Source organism: Tenrec ecaudatus, chromosome 8 (genome assembly GCF_050624435.1).
Source record: "Tenrec ecaudatus isolate mTenEca1 chromosome 8, mTenEca1.hap1, whole genome shotgun sequence".
NCBI classification, from domain to species: domain Eukaryota; kingdom Metazoa; phylum Chordata; class Mammalia; order Afrosoricida; family Tenrecidae; genus Tenrec; species Tenrec ecaudatus.
In genome coordinates, this window is record NC_134537.1 from 144,015,149 (window position 1) to 144,031,979 (window position 16,831).

At 38.3% G+C, this 16,831-nt stretch overlaps 1 protein-coding gene across 2 annotated transcripts in view; it reads left to right on the top strand.

Annotated features, from left to right (window-relative positions):
* Positions 1-16,831, top strand: part of ASXL2 (ASXL transcriptional regulator 2) — a 133,275-nt gene that overhangs the window by 43,835 nt on the left and 72,609 nt on the right. The window contains exon 2 of one of the 2 annotated variants that reach the window (XM_075557008.1): positions 788-870. The exons of the other annotated variant lie outside the window; for it this stretch is intronic. Coding sequence (XP_075413123.1) covers positions 788-870 — 83 coding nt within the window. The remainder of the gene's footprint in view (positions 1-787; positions 871-16,831) is intronic. 2 annotated transcript variants of the gene reach the window in all.

The window sequence follows — 16,831 nt, forward strand, 5'->3', positions numbered from 1 at the left end:
TTAATAAATTATAGAATAGTCTGTGATTAGCTTTGCTGGAGATATAAAGATGGGTTATTTTTAAGGGGCTTATAGGAAATCCAGGGATCTCTGGTGGTGCGGTGGTTAGTAACTAAAAAGGTTGATGGTTTGACCGTGCTAGTTACACCATGGGGGAAAGTCTGCCTCCATGAGGATTCCAAAGCCTAAACCCGCAATCCCATAGGACAGTCCAGAACTACTCCTTTGGGTTTTTGAGACTGTTTACGGTAGTAGAAACCCTCATCCTTCTCTCTCCATAAAGATAACCAACCAGGAAATTCTATGGAGCAGTTGTATTCTGCCCCAGAAGGTCACTTCTTCGCTTTTTGGATCGCAGCCCAACACATAGCTACTACCCCACCAGGGCTCCTGAGGGGTCCCTAAGAGTTGGAATTTATTTGACTGTGATAGGTGTAGTAGGCCACAGGTAGAGAGGAGATGTAGGACTGGAAATGGAAAGTACACAGAATTTAACATTATGTATTAATGATGAATAATTGAGTCAATATTTCTGAGCAATTTTTGTTTAGAATTGTGCCTTATTTTTTACTGAGAGAAAGAAGATCCTACCTATATGTGATTAAAACCTTACTTTTCTTATTACCTCAAAATAGAAGGTTGAAAAGTCTTCTTGGTGTGCTTGTTCTGAAAGTAATTACTAAGATATAATGATAACAATTAGAAGCACCAGAAATGCCATTAAATGTGTAAATAATTATAAGAATAAGAACTTATAATAATTTATAATTAAATACTTCTTTCTCAGGTCTTAGAAAAATACCCCAATACACCCATGAGTCATAAAGAAATTCTTCAAGTTATCCAGAGAGAAGGACTAAAAGAAATCAGGTGAGTTGTTTCAATATTCTCAATAATAATTATAATATTAGATTGGAGTGTTTGGTAAGGAGCCCTGGCATCACTGTGTGTAAACATTCAGCTGATACCAGGAGTTGGTTGTTTGAACCCACAAGTTGCTCCATGGGTGAAAGATGTGACAGTACACTTTCATAAGTATGACAACCCTGGAAACCTTTGGAGCAGCCTGTGCTGCCCTCTAAATCACTGACTTGGAGTCAGCTTGTATCAGTAGATAGTGCAGAGCAGTAGTATACTTCAGTCCTCAAAACGAAAGACTTAGTAATGAACTTCGTTAAGAATCTGAGTTATTTATTCTGAATAGCGCAGCTACAAAATTAAAAGTGTGTTTAAGCAAAAGAATGTTCTTAGTGAGAAAGAAGGTAGCTGTCTCTAAGCCCATGCGCATTACTTCTTAGGAAGACCGGGAGCCATCTTTACAAAGCCTTCATCTGTGCGGCAGATTTGGGATGGAATAAGCGTGGTTCTGCGTAGGGTAAAAAGTACTCCTTGTGCAGGGAGGTTGTAAGAAGTAGACCAAGATCTAGGAAAGAAGGACTTTGGCTAAAATGGAAAAAGGATCTAAAGCAGATAGTTGCTTAAAATGAATATAAATTCACAGATACCACATACTTTAATTTGTAAGAGCATTATTCTGTTATAATAGCACATGAAGACCCCTGGTGGCGTAGCTGGTTACATGTTGGGCTGTTAACCACAAGGTCAGAAGTTTGAAACCGCCAGTTGCTCTGCAGGAGAAAGATGAGCACATGAATAGTTCTTGTTCATAATCAGTGCTGTCATCAAGAAATAATAAAGTTATGTTAAGCATATTAAGGGAGAAGTCTGCTTTAGAGCGCTCTTCATGAAGGTAGAAAAAGGTTGTGGTATTTTATAACTGGTACTAGTGGTTCTCAGCTGAGGATGGTATCATGTAACAACATCCTGGGGGGAAAGGCCAGAATTTTAGGGAGAGGTAGTTTTGATTTTCACAGTTTGTCACAGTGAGTAGGGAGAAGGAATGAATCACTGTGTTATTTAACAACTTTTTGGATAGTCTTTCACACTGAAAAGTTGTTCAGCTTAGATATCAGTGCTGTCTCTGTTGAGAAACAGGAAGTTCTCATAAATTTGTAAATGTTCTACAAGATATTTTGTAATAAGTAGCCAATTTATATTCCAGAATTAAATTATTATTTTCTTCAAGGTGAAATTTATTTCAGTTCTAATGCAAATAAGAAAAAAATGTTTCCCCTTTTGTGACCTAACTTTAACAGACTATGAATAAATCAAATTTGGTTTCTTACTATGAAATGTCAAAATGATTATACCTTACTTTGTAGAACAAAGGAACCCTGGTAGTGTAGTGGTTACTTGTTGGGCTGCTAACAACAAAGTCAGCAGTTTGAAACCACCAGCTGCTCTGAGGAAGACAGTGGGGCTTTCTACTCCGGTAAAAGTTGGCCTGGGAAGCTCACATGAGGCAGTTCTACCCTGTCTTATAGGGTCAGTATGTGTCGATATCAACACAATGGCTGTATTTGGTTTTATGATTTTTGTAGAATATGTGTTCCTGAGAGATTATATATAAACATTTATAAATTAAAATATCAAAAGGCATTTGTTAAACAAACTTAACATTTTTTACTACATTTTTTAAAAAGTGAATCACCCTTTAAATATTTTGTTGAATTAGAGTAGGTTTCATAAATTAGGATAAATTAAAGCACAATTGCGCAAAGCTAAGGAGACCAGGAATGCTGGTTTTGTGACCTGGGGAATAAGCTCTGCTAGGGTTCTCTAATGTCCCTTCGTAGCGCCATTTGGTCTTACCGTGTTGGAATGAACAAGAGCAGATTTCGCTTGTGAATTTGACTTTCATTTACTTTAGGTAAGAGGACTAGGAAATCTGGTCTATACAATCATTTTTGGCTTAGGCCTGAATACTGATCGCAAGTGTTGCTTACCTCTAATGTAGTAAGGTGTGTTGTCATTGTTGTTAGGTGCTGTCGAGTCACTTCTGATTCCTGGCAACTCTGTGTACAACAGAACAAAACACCACGCCATCCTGCACCGCCTCACAGTTGTTCTTACGTTTGAGCCCAATGTTGGAGCCAGTGCGTCAGTCCATATCATTGTGGGCCTCTTCTTTTTTCTGCCCATTACTTTACCAAGCACAGTGCCCTTCTCCAGGGACTTGTCTCTCATGATAACATGTCTAAAGTGCAATCTGGAGCATTCTGGCTGTACTTCTAAGACAGATTTGTTTGTCTTTTGACAATCCAGCACCATAATTCAAATGCAGCGATTCTTTGTGTGACAATATGTGAGGAGGATGGTGGCACAGTGGCCATGCCTTGGGTTGCTTACATCGAGCTCAGCGGTTTGAAACTGCCAGCCACTCCTTGGGAGAAAGACAGGGCTTTCTACTTCTGTAAAGACTTAGTCTTGGAACTCGCAGGGGCAGACCTCCCCTGCCATATAGGGTCACTGAGTCAGCATGGGCTCCAGGGTGGTGAGTGTTGTTAGCTTAGGGAAGCTAACGAAACCTTGTTGTCCAGTCTTTACTGAGGCCCCATCATAATCTCAGTCTTTATCCACTGTGTGCTTCAAAGTCCTCACCCTAAGTCCCATTGTTGGTATGACTCAAAACCCCATTCCAAATCACATAGAGAAGCACAAGATCTCCAGGTAAACAGAATCATGAAGCTAGTTTTCAAGTTGAAGGTAAAGTCCAGGCTTCTTTTTGATTGGAGTAAATTCTTTAACTACACATCCTTATAAGAATCACATTTTCACTTCACATCCCAATGCACCATCTTTTTTGTTTATTTCAGATCTTTGGGTAGTTGCTTTAAAAAGTTAAGAAACCTTTATGACTTGCGATGATTAAATGTTTAAATCTTGCCCTGGCTAAATAGGTAATCATTTCCTCCCACGACCCTACCTTTTTGCCTAGTTTGAGAATTCATTGCAATAGCCACACAGAACTTACAGACAGTACTCAAAATTAAGGTTTATTAGAGAAGTCAACTGGTTAGGTTTAGTAAACAGTAAGGATACAGTCATTGATTCCTCCTTGAGTAGCCAAGTCTCCCTCCAGTCTTCAACCTTTCAGCCCTTGGATTTTGCGGTCTCTGGGCATCTTTCCATAGTGTTCCTTTGCTTTGCCTCATGGTCTCTTTGTCTCAGCCTCTGGTCTTAGCATGGGGCCTTTGCTGGGTTTGGTGCCTCTGATCTCGGCCTCTGCCACTTCAAACAGAAATCCCAAATGTGCTCCATTGGTTCGTTTTCCTTGATGTTCCTGGAATTTCTTTCTGTTCCTGCTTCTTCGATGGTTCATCCTTACAGCTGGGGTAGTGGCAACTGAAACTGACCAACTCCTCCTCTATTTAGTGTTTCATATGCCTTATTTGCATAGTCCCACCCAAACATTCAGTGGGAGGTACAGAGACAGGGGTAAAACCAACCAAACTCACTGCCATCAAGTGAATGCAAACTCATCGGACCCTGTAGAGCTACTACTGTTTTGTTTACAAGACTGTAATTCTTTATGGCAGTAGAAAGCCCTGCCTTTCTCCCATGGAGCTGTTGGTGGTTTTCAACTCCTGAACTTTCATTTAGCAGCCCGATTGGTTACCACTATGTCACTAGTGCTCCTCAGAGACATGGGTAGCCGAGGCAGAGTAAGAAATTTTATATAACTTCAGCACAGTTACTGTATAAAGAGTGGACTGGAGCAGCCAGGAGTCTAAGGAACTAGGAGACTAGTAAGAATACTATTGTAGTAAATTGTCCTTAAAACGATAGTGCTTTGAATTTGGTTTAAAGTAAGTGGAACTGAAGATCATAGACAGATTTGAGGCATCTATTTCAGTCAGAGTAGACAAGATTTGCTGATGGAGTGGATGTGGGAGGTGAAAATAAAGTGGGAAATTTCTAGGTTCTTGATTGAACAGCTGCCATTTCACTGTATATGAACCTGAGGGTAAACTGCTGAGGTGAGGGACGTGATTAACTAAGGGTTGATTGAGAGTGTATTGTGGACAAAAAGTAAAATAGGAAATTTATGAGAATTGGTTTGGTCATAGATATAAAAGCAGCAATGTAAAAAAAGGAGTAACAATCGGGCTTTAGAGTCTATTTTCAAAGATTAATGTCTAATACTTGTTTCTAGGTTCTGACACGTTAGGAGGTAATATACTTTCTGATGTATTAGAATCTAGATATACATCCATTTCCTTTTTTGATAATGTATTTTTACTTATGTTACAAGTTAGATAATGAAGGAACATTTTAAAATATGCATTTAGAAATCATTTTATGGTAGGTTCATACAGCTCTTATCCATGCATACATGCATACATCCATTGTATCAAGCACATTTGTACATATGTTGCCATCATTTTCAAAACATTTTCTTTATACTTAAATAATGCATTTTTTACCTTTGAAAAATTCCAAAGGGAAACAGAATTATGTGTATGTATCATCCAATATGGTTATAAATAGTCAACCTGATGGTTTAGAAGTATATCATATATTTTACCACTTCACCATTCCAGCTGTTTCTGGTAGTTAAGAACCCAATCTTACTTTAATTGTGTGCATTTGGAGTAATCTGGGGTTATTTCAACTTTATGGAAGTGAGGTTTTGTTTGTTTTTTTAAAGTTTGGCCTATCAAAAATAGAACTAAACATACACATTGAGAATACTCACTATTGACAAAACACATACACAGAATAGCTTATAAAACATGTCCTTAAATATACCATTAGACCTATCGTACTAATCTTACTGCTATCACTTATTGATACCTAGGCTAGTTGAATACCAGCTTTCCCCCTCAGTCAGCTGTGGCTGCCATTCATCTTTACCGTTGTGCTTTTGACAGCTCCATTAAGCGTGGAAGGAATCCAGCCTTCCCTCTGAGTAGCCATCACTGTTAGTGCTTTTTCCTCCATGCGAGTTTTCTTCACCTAATTTGGTCATGTTATTAGCTGTGTTATACGGACTCTTCTTATATCAGCTCATAGAGTTTTTAGGAAGGCAATTTAAAAACAGTGAGTAAAACATTCCCAGAGACCACTTGTCCCATTTATCATCATCATCATTATTTTATCTTTCCATTCATTGAATAGAAAGGGGGGGATTCTTGATGTTCATACATTTGGAATCCACAGATTAATATTCTCTGACTTCAACTGTTCATAGGTGATGCCAAAGGTTAATGAACTATCATAGTTTATAACTTAATTTGAAGTTTTTACACCATAAGATTGGTGTGGAGGATTAAGTTGTGGAGTTAATTATATGAACCCAGCCAATTGCCTAGCCTCTGAGTATAGGTGGTTATTTATTTATGACCTTTGCAAGAAGTCAGGGAATACATAAAAGCATTTCATCTTTATGGAGATGACCCGGAAAGGAAAGTGCTAGTTACACAGTGATAATGGCCAGTTTACCCCTTACAAACGAAGCGTACTATTGGACTACATAATGATGTTGCTCATGCCTAACATTACTCCCAAATATGTCATCTCACTTGCATTCCTTATTCTCTTTCTCTCCCCCCCCCTTTTCATATCAATTATATCCTTTCAGTCATAGAGTCTTAGCGCTGAAAAAGATTGTGATACAGTAGTTAAATCTTATTTTATTATTGAGGAAATTAAGGTCCATGTAGATTGAGATTTTGCCAAGGTCATGCAAGGAGCACAGCAAAACTAGACCCCCACCCCCACCCCCCGAAAAAAAAAAAACCCAAAAAAAAAAAAACTAGAAACCTAGTCGTACTGCTTCTAGGCTCTGGTTTTGTTTTTTTCCCCCAGTGTGTTTTAGGAGCCTCTAGGAGGCTGAATGTTACACATTGGGCTGCTAACCATAAGGTCAGCAATTCAAAACCAGCAGCTGCTCCACAGGAGAAAGATGAGGCTTTCTACTTCCTTAAAGAGTTACAGTCTTGGAAACCCATAGGAACAGTTCTACCCTGTTCCAAAGAGTGGCCATTGGCCAAAATTAACTCAGTGACAGTGTGATTTTTTGGTTTACTGCCTCTTTATTTCACCCTCTCTTTCTGATTTGTTACTTGCTGTTTTATTTTGAAATTCAGACACATCTTGTAACACACCATTATGTTAATTGCTTCTTAATTATAAATTAGGCGACCCTGGTGATGCACTGGGTCAACACTCACCTGCTCACCTGTTAACTGAAAAGTCCATGGTTTGAACTGCCCTCAGACAGAAGCCCTCTGCTTCTACAAAGATGGCAGTTTTGGAAATCCTCTGGGGCAGCTCTACTTTGTCCTGTGGTTACTCTGATTTGGAATTGACTTGATGACACTGGGTAGTGGGTTTTTAAATTATAAATTGCCCCTGAAAGATACTGAAATAAAACTTCAGTCATTTTTAGTGACTTTAGAAAGGGCAGTACATATTGTGTATATACATTTAAAGAATTGTCCTAACCATACTTTTAAACGTCTTTATGTGCTGTTTTGCAGAACTAAAAATTGCTACCTAGCGAGGAGCTTATCTTACATACAAATGTTGTATCCCAAGCCAGATATTAAGCTGCCTTAGAGTTGCAATTATAAAGAAAAAGCACATTGGAGGCTATCTGACTAAGAGCATGCCCAGTAAACATTTACCCAGTTAAAATTTTACCTCTTTGGGAATTCTAAGTTATATCTGTTTAGTGATAATACATTTATTTATGACAAACTAATCTAATCTCTCTCACATATATTTACCATGTAGTTAAGGTTTATAATGCTTTATCACATCTCATACCAAAATCTAATCAGAGTGCTTAAAGATTTTTCCCTTCTCCATGGTATATCGCAAGGAAATACAGTCAACATTGTCTGCTACTTTTCAGCAGAAATTGTTATCTCTGCAGGGTGGTTCATTTAATTACTTACCAAGCTGAAATTCCTTGTGCTCAATTTAAGAATTGAGAGCTTATTTAGTAATTTCCTGAATTCACATTATTGACCTAAAGTTGATGTTGCTTCATACCTTGGTATTTAGATTTGCATCATTTTTATCTACTAATTTGCAGTCTTTCTTAAGCCTGCAAACCTAGTAGGGGCGTCAGAAATGATGAATAAAGAAAAAACAAAGAAATAAGTGTTTAGATATTGATAGAGAAAATTACCCGTTGTTAATTCAGATTCACAGTGAGTTTCCTTGTGGTTCAAAGAGAAGCTAGCAAACATAGCTGATGGCTTTATGATGGCTCCTTGGAATGGAAAAGCATGGGAATAGTTCACAGTTAACTCCAACTCTTCAAATTCTTCAAATAGCTTTACTTTGCCACATAATAAAGAGAGCAAACTTAGCAGAAGTAATTTAGACTAGTTCCTGCAACTTAATTGTGTAGCTAGTTTTATTTGGGCTAGTAAAATTTAAAGAAGCTATTAATGTTTTATGAAAACAAATACGGGGTTGCTAATTTGAAGAATGGTGGATATTGCTGGGTGGGAAAGGGAGAGTGTTAAAAATTGCTTTGTAAAGAAAAATTAAAAGCTTTTTTTTCCTTCTTCTTCTTTCATTTTCTTGGGTTGCATTCCAATTCCAGAAGGTAAGAAGTATTCCTTTATTCTAAAGCAGTGTTATGAAATATAAGTAACAATTTTATAAATTTAAAGGAGCTTAATCTTTACATGTACTATTAACTAAGTAATAGTGATAATAATATGTAAAGTTTATGTAATATGCTTTCTTTGTACTTCTATTATATAAAAGGTACTGTTTGCTTATAATTTTATAAATGAACCCACATTTGGGTTTATAGAAATCACCATTTGGTTTACAAGCATTGGGGTATCCAGTAGTTTGCAGATTGATAGTGAAAATACTTCAGGGATTAAGAAATGTGTATGTTAACATTTTCACTGTGGCTGACTGAAATGGTGTGCTTGTGCTCGGGTTCAGAGAGAATATTGGTATACCTTCTAAGGGAATGATAATGTATTTAAAACTAGGTGAGAACGGTTAAAAATTCCTGGTCTGGATTCTTTATTGAATTGACTTTTCATCTGTGTTGGTATAAGCGTCTAAACTTACCTTTTCTTATAGCAGCTTGCTGTTATATTTATTATTGCCCGAGAGAGTTCAGAGCAAGAATCACGTACATATATTTTCTTAACACTTAATATACTTATACTTACGCATAGTATACTTGTCATGTAGTTAGAGCTTAATAAATCTTCTTGGGTATAGTTAAATTAGCACTCCATTAAGTTCATATTCAAGATCCTGTTCTTATGATTTTTGCTTTGCTTTTGTGGTAAAATATATTAAAGAAGATTTACCAATTTGACCATTTAAATGTGCATAAAACAGCTCTAGTAATAACCTTAACCTAACGGGCATCTGCAACAACCCACTCCCATGTGTTGTCCAGCTTTCATTACTCCATATTCTCAAGTCTGCCTCACCATCTCAAACAGAAACTTGGTCCCATTAAGCAATAGCTTTCCAGCCTTTGGTCTTCATCCTTCAGCTCCTCTTAACCTCTGATCTTCTTTCTCTCTTTGAATTTGACTGTGCTAGACGTTGTGGCAGAGTGGATTATGCACTGGACTGCTAACCATAAGATATGCAGTTTGAATGCAGCAGCCACTCCAAGGGGGAAAGGTGAGGCTTTTGGCCTCTGTAAAGATCTACAGCTTCGGAAACTCTAGGGAGCAGGTCTACCCTTTCCAGTAGGGTCTCTATAAGTCAGAATTGACCTGATGGCAGTGGGTTTAGATACTCCATACAAATGGAATCCTATATTTGTCTACCTTATTTCAGTTAGCATGCATACTATTTTCAAGGTTCTTTCATGTTATAGGTCGGATGTATCAGAATTTTATTCCTTTTTATATGGTAGAGTAATGTTTTGTTTATCCATTCACCTGTTTGTGGAAACTTGAGTTGCTCTCCGTCTTTTGACTACTGTGATTAAAACAGCTGTGAACACTGGAGTTGAAAAATATTTGGTTCTCCTGGATTTATACCTCCAAATGGAATTATTGAATCATATGACAATTTTTTTCTTCCCACAGTTTTATTGTTATATATTAAGGTAATTGAGTAGTTCAGTCACATCAGAAAGAGTTGTGCAGTCATTACTACAGTCAGCTGTCGAATATTTCTTTATTCCTGTACTCATCATTATTAGCTCTCCATCCCCCACCCCCAGTCTCCACTGCCATACCCCCAAGGAACCATTTTTCCAGTTACTGCCTCTGGATTTACCTATCCTGAATTTCATATACAGCAAAACATTAAACAACAACAACTAAGAAGAATAACAAAGTAAAACATAAAAACCTCAATTAAAAAGGAAGCAGAACACATTTAAACCTAGGTACAAATTTAAATGGATCATAAGGAAGATCAAATGATAGGATGCTATATCTTAACCTAACAGGCATCTGCAAAAATCTACTTTCCAGTGTATTCTGCATGTTAACAGGCTATGCACATCCTTGGTCCATGCTCAGAGAAGATTCCCAGGGACTTAATCTATGTGCATTTCCCCCTTCACTTATTTACTTATTTATCTATTTATTTATTTATTTGCTTTGTTTTAAACAGGAACAACTTTAAAATTGGTCTAAAAAAAGATCAAATGATATTACATTTTGACCTACTTTATCTGCCATCATTGACTGGGATAACAGGGCTATTCTTAACCCTCAAATATGATCAGAGGGCATTCCCTGGAGACAGAATTCATGTATGGATCCTTCAAATGGATTTTGGGCCACCATTGTCATCCATATCCTTCTGCAAACTAGGTGTTCACACTTTTAACCCTGAAGCCTTTCCCTCCTTTAGATTTGGATCCCTGGATCACACAAACTGATGTGCTTCTTAGTTGACATGATGTAAACTTAATTGACATTTGACTTAGAGGACTGTTTGTTTGAAAATAAGCCTTTAAAGACCCTAGATGCTATTCTTATAGCCAGGCACCATCTAGTTTCTTCACTACACTTCATTGTAGCACCAATAGTTTCAGTGATCTTTTCATGGGCATGAGCATCAAGCAGGGCCATGTTAAAAGAACTTTTCAATCTAAGAACAAAGTGCAAGCCCCCAATCCATTCATGCATCCATAGTTTATATTATATCATCTCAGGTTCACCTTAGAGACATCATTGTCATTTTATGTTAGAGAACATTATCAAGCATCCCCCTAGGGCAGCGGTTCTCAACCTGTGGGTGACAACCCCTTTGGGGGTTGAACTACCCTTTCACAGGGGTTGCCTAATTCATAACAGAAGCAAAATGACAGTTATGAGGCCAGCAACAAAAATAATTTTATGGTTCGGGGGTCACCACACCATGAGGAACTGTATTAAAGGGTCGCAGCATTAGGAAGGTTGAGAACCAATGCCCTTGGGCATCACCTGTGCTGCCATCAAGTCAATGCAGATGGCAGACTCTGTCCTCTAGGGCAGAGTCAAACACCCCCTGTGAGTCTCCAAACCTGCAAAACTTTACAGGAGTAGTAAGCCTCATACATCTCCCTGTGGAGAGGGCTGTAGTTTTGGACTGCTGACCTTGTGGTCAGCAGTCCAATGTGTTAAGCACTAGAGCCATAGGAGAATTTCATGTTTAATATTTTGAGGAACTGCCAAACTATACTATTTTATGTTCCTTTTAGCAAGACACAAGGATTCCATTTTTCACCAATACCTGTTACTTCCATATTTTGAAGTACTAACCATCTCAGTGGTGTGCCCAATGGCTATTTGTATGTCAGGTTTGGAATAATGTCTGTTGAAGTTTTTTGCCCATCTTTTTCTGTTACTGAAGATTTTTAAAATATATTCTAGATATTCAATTTTTTTACATAAATGTTTTATAGTTTCTCACTCTTACATTGGGGAATACTGACCTCTTAACACCACTCTCTTCCAGTTCATAAGCAGAGGATATCCTATTAGAACTTCTTTAATTTTTCATCAGTTGTTTTAATCTTTTAGATACTGCCGAACCCTTTCATTTTTATACAAGTTAATGGAAAAAGAGCTTGTTTTAAATCTTACCAATATTTAAAATGAAATTTTAAAAATGAAAGGAAAAATATAAAACCACCTAAAATGAGTTAACTTAGTATTCTAGGATGATAATTTTTTGAAGGGCCTTTATATTTGATTGAGTGCTTTAGGCGAAACTAATAGGAAGTATATTTGAGCAAAGGAGCCCTTGTGGTGCAATAGTCAGCACATCTTTGCTAACGGAAAGGTGAATCGTTCACACCAAGGCGAGGTTCCCTGAGAGAAAAGACTTGGTGAAAACAGAATAGTGTGGGGAGAAAGGAATAAAAAAGAAAAGGGAGTTGAGTATCATGAGTTAGTTATTGCAAAGCATACATCTCCTTTCCAGGTACATAAACATATGAATCTTTTCATTTGATTAAATTAGTTTGAATAGGATTTCCTTGGAAAGTTTACACAGCAAATTAACTAACTACTAACGCCAAGTTAAAAGGGATGTGGAAACAACAACTTTGTTAGAAGGTGACACCAATGAGAGGCAGGCCAACAGCAGAATAGCCTGTTCTGATGGTATTCTATTTTAAAGCTGACTATATAAAGAGAGTATACACTGGGGTGGGAGTGGGGGGTGCGGGGAAGGGGGGGATGAGCTGATACCAAGTAGAAAGCAAATGTTTTGAGAATGATGAGGGCAACAAATGTACAAATGTGCTTGACACAATAGATGGATGTATGGATTATGATGAGTTGTATGAGCCCCCAATAAAATGATTTAAAAAGAGAGAGAGAATATCCACTTATAACTTAGGAATTCATACCCTCCTCAGGGCCTGACAAACATGTTTTATATTAACCCAGATTTCAGGATAACCATGGAAAATAATTGTTGACCATGAGCAAACAAATAGAACAATTAAAGTTTTTCAAGCCTTAGGCCATTCTCAGGCTTCTCTATGGACTAACCAGATGGCAGGTCTTACTTTGATCACTAACAGGTAAATAAGAGAAGATTCCCAGCAGAATCTGGCCCTTGCAGGTGGCATCACATCTAACCTGTTTGCCTCTGAGCAGTGTAGCGGGTTATAAACATTCCATAGATCCTGCTTTCACTAAAGAAACTTGGGCTCCATTTTCATTGATAGAGCTCCCTGCCCTTCCCTCCCTCCTTACCTTAGCTTTTGAGTAAATGTTGACCGCTTGTCTCTTAGGTGTCCTTGTTTAAGGTAGTACTTTACTCATGGGTGCTACTGTTTACTGTATAAGCCAGGCTGTTATTTGTTTGAAAAATTACCTGTAGAAATAGCTTCAATTCCATGTTCAAAGGGTGTCTTAAGGTGATAGCCTTTCTGGCTCTTTTAGTCTCCATTAGTCTAGTAGTCTGGCATTTTAAGAAGGAGTGTGTTACATTTTTCTTCCATTCTGTGTGAGACCTTCTATTGTGTTCCTTCCTTTCACTTTACATACCCACACGTTTTCCAGTTGTTGCAAACTGTTTATGTTACAGCATTTTCCCAAACCACTCCTTTTACTCTTGTAGTTTTTACTCTTTATTTACATGTCCGTTGTGCTGACTTCACCGATATTAGATCTTGCCTTTCCCATCACCAAAAGTAACACGTATCTGACACCTGAAAATTGCTTCTTCCTTCCTCTTTTTCCTATATCTGGTAGCCATTAAAGAACGTTGCTTTCTCTGTGTATACTCTACTCATTTTATAACGGTAGGGCTTTCCAATATGTGTCTTTCAGTGATTGGCATATTGCACTCAGTGAGTGCATAGTGTCCTCCAGATTCATCCAGGTAATCTTTTCAGGGACTCATTTTTCCATTGTATGTATATGCATATTCCATGTTTTATTTATTCATTCATTCGTTGAGAGACATGGTTGTTTGGTCTCATTTAGTTGATTGTTTTAAGGAACACATTCTTCATGGGCGTAATAGTTTATTTATATGCTAGTTTACTACTTACTTGGAAGGTGAGCTCTGGGATTTTTTTTAGTTTCAGGTTGGAAGGCTGAAAATGTCAGGAATTCTTCCAGTTTCCGACACACTTGTGAATCTTGTCTGTTGAAATTGATTTGGGTTTTGGTCTACATTTTTCATCCTTTAATGAAGACTTTCTGTTACATCAGTAGAACGGTTGGTGGGGTAGCCCTGCACCTCCAATTCCTTTGTCTCACGTTAGAAGAGACTGTTGTTCTTGTGATCTTTTGGATGTTTTCCCCCTTGGTTTCCTTTCCTTTCCTTTGCTCCAGACGAGAAGAGACCAATTGCTTTATAGTAAATGGTCGCTCAAGCTTTCAAGACTTGTTTTTCAGCAAACAGGCGGTAGAATATTGTTTGTAGGAACTGTGTCATAGTATTTGTACTAGATGTCCCCTGAAGCTATGGTCCTTTGACTTAAGGCCAGTAACTCAGACCCACATAGTGTTTGGATATGTCTTAAGGCATTTCTCTTAACTGTGTCCCCTCTGTGCTCTATTATATATATGAATATACATGCAACACATACAAATATTTTATACAATTATGTCCATATAAACTGGCATGCACGCCCATTTGCTCTACTACCTTTATATTAATGTACATACCTACCTATGTAACCACTCACAAATTTTAGATTATTACTTATTTTGTTGCTGAATTGTATAAGATACAGTCATTGCTATAATTGTCCTTTATTCTCTTTTCTTTCTTTTCTTTTTTTATCATTTTATTGGGGGCTCATATAATTCTTACCACAATCCATACATCCATCCTATATGTCAAGAACATAAGTACATTTGTTGCCATCATCATTCTCAAAACATTTGGCTTCTACTTGAGCCCTTAATATCGGCTCTACATTTCCCCCCTCCCTCCCCATTCCCCCTACCTCATTCATAAATTATTGTTATTTTGTCATATATTACACTGTCCAATGTCTCCCCCCATCTTCTTCTCTGCTGTCCCTTCCCCAGGTAGGAGGCTATACATAGATTCTTGTAATCAGTTCCCCCTTTCTACCCCACATTCTCTCCACCCTCCAGGCATCACCACTTTCACCACTGGTCCTGAAGGAGTCATCTGTCCTGGATTCCCTGTGTTTCCAGTTGCTATCTATATCTGTGTACATCCTCTGGTCTAGCCAGATTTGTAAGGTAGAATTGGGATCATGATAGTGGGGGGTTGGGGTCGAGGAAGCATTTAAGAACTAAAGGAACGTTATATGTTTCATCAATTCCAACTCATAGCAACTCTGTAGACAACAGTTGTACACAGAAATCTGCCACCCCATACTGCACCGACCTCACAACTGTTCTTCCATTCAACCCATTGCTGGCAGTGTTGTGGCAATGCATTGCTTTGAGGGCCTTCTTTTCCGCTGCCCCTCCACTTTACCAAGCATGATGTCCTTTTCCAGGCACTGGTCTCTCCTGAAAACATGTCCAACGTGTGTAATATGAAATCTCACCATCCTTGCCTCTAAGGACCATCTGCCTGTACTTCTTCCAAGATTGATTTATTTATTCTTTTGGCAGTCTGTGGTAGCTTGAATATTTTTCACCAACACTATAGTTCAAATACATCAATTTTTGTCAAGTTTTCCTTATTCAGCATCCAACTTTTGCATGCATATGAGATGTTTGAAAATATCAAGGTTAGGGGAGCGGGGATGGAGGGGAAAAAAAGGACCTGATGCAAAGGGCTTAAGTGGAGAAGCAAATGTTTTGAAAATGATGAGGGCAAAGAATATACAGATGTGCTTTACACAATTGATGTATGTATGGATTGTGATAAGAGTTGTATGAGTCCCTAATAAAATGTTTTTAAAAATAATAAAAAAATAAAATTGCGGGGGGTGGAGGAAGAAAATATCAAGGTTTGGGACAGGTACAGCTTAGTCCTTTTTTTTTTTTTTTTTAAATTTTAACAATTTATTGGGGCTCATACAATTCTTTTCACAGTTCATATATATACATACATCAATTGTATAAAGCACATCTGTACAGTCTTTGCCCTAATCATTTTTTTCTCTTTTCTTCTTTTACATTTTATTAGGGACTCATACAACTCTTACCACAATCCATACATATACATACATCAATTGTATAAAGCACATCCATACATTCCCTGCCCCAATCATTCTCAAGGCATTTGCTCTCCACTTAAGCCCCTTGCATCAGGTCCTCTTTTTTTTTCCCCTCCTCCCTCCCCATTCCCCCCTCCCTCATATGCCCTTGGTAATTTATACATCGTTGTTTTGTCATATCTTGCCCTATCCGGAGTCTCCCTTCCCCCCTTCTCTGCTGTCCCTCTTCCAGGGAAGAGGTCACATGTGGATCCTTGTAATCAGTTCCCCCTTTCCAACCCACTCACCCTCCACTCTCCCAGCATCGTCCCTCACACCCTTGGTCCTGAAGGTATCATCCACCCTGGATTCCCTGTACCTCCAACCCTCATATGCACCAGTGTACAGCCTCTGTCCTATCCAGCCCTGCAAGGTAGAATTCAGATCATGGTAGTTGGGGGGAGGAAGCATCCAGGATCCGGGGGAAAGCTGTGTTCTTCATCGATACTACCTCACACCCTAATTAACCCATCTCCTCTCCTAAACCCCTCTATGAGGGGATCTCCATTGGTCGACACTTGGGCCTTGGGTCTCCACTCTGCACTTCCCCCTTCATTTAATATGATATATATATACATATATATACATACATATATACATATACACATATATACACATACATACACACACTTACATCTTTTTTTTTTTTTTGCATGATGCCTTATACCTGGTCCCTTGGGCACCTCGTGATCGCACTGGCCGGTGTGCTTCTTCCATGTGGGCTTATTTGCTTCTGAGCTAGATGGCCGCTTGTTCACCTTCAAGCCTTTAAGACCCCAGACACTATCTCTTTTGATAGCCGGGCACCATCAGCTTTCTTCACCACATTTT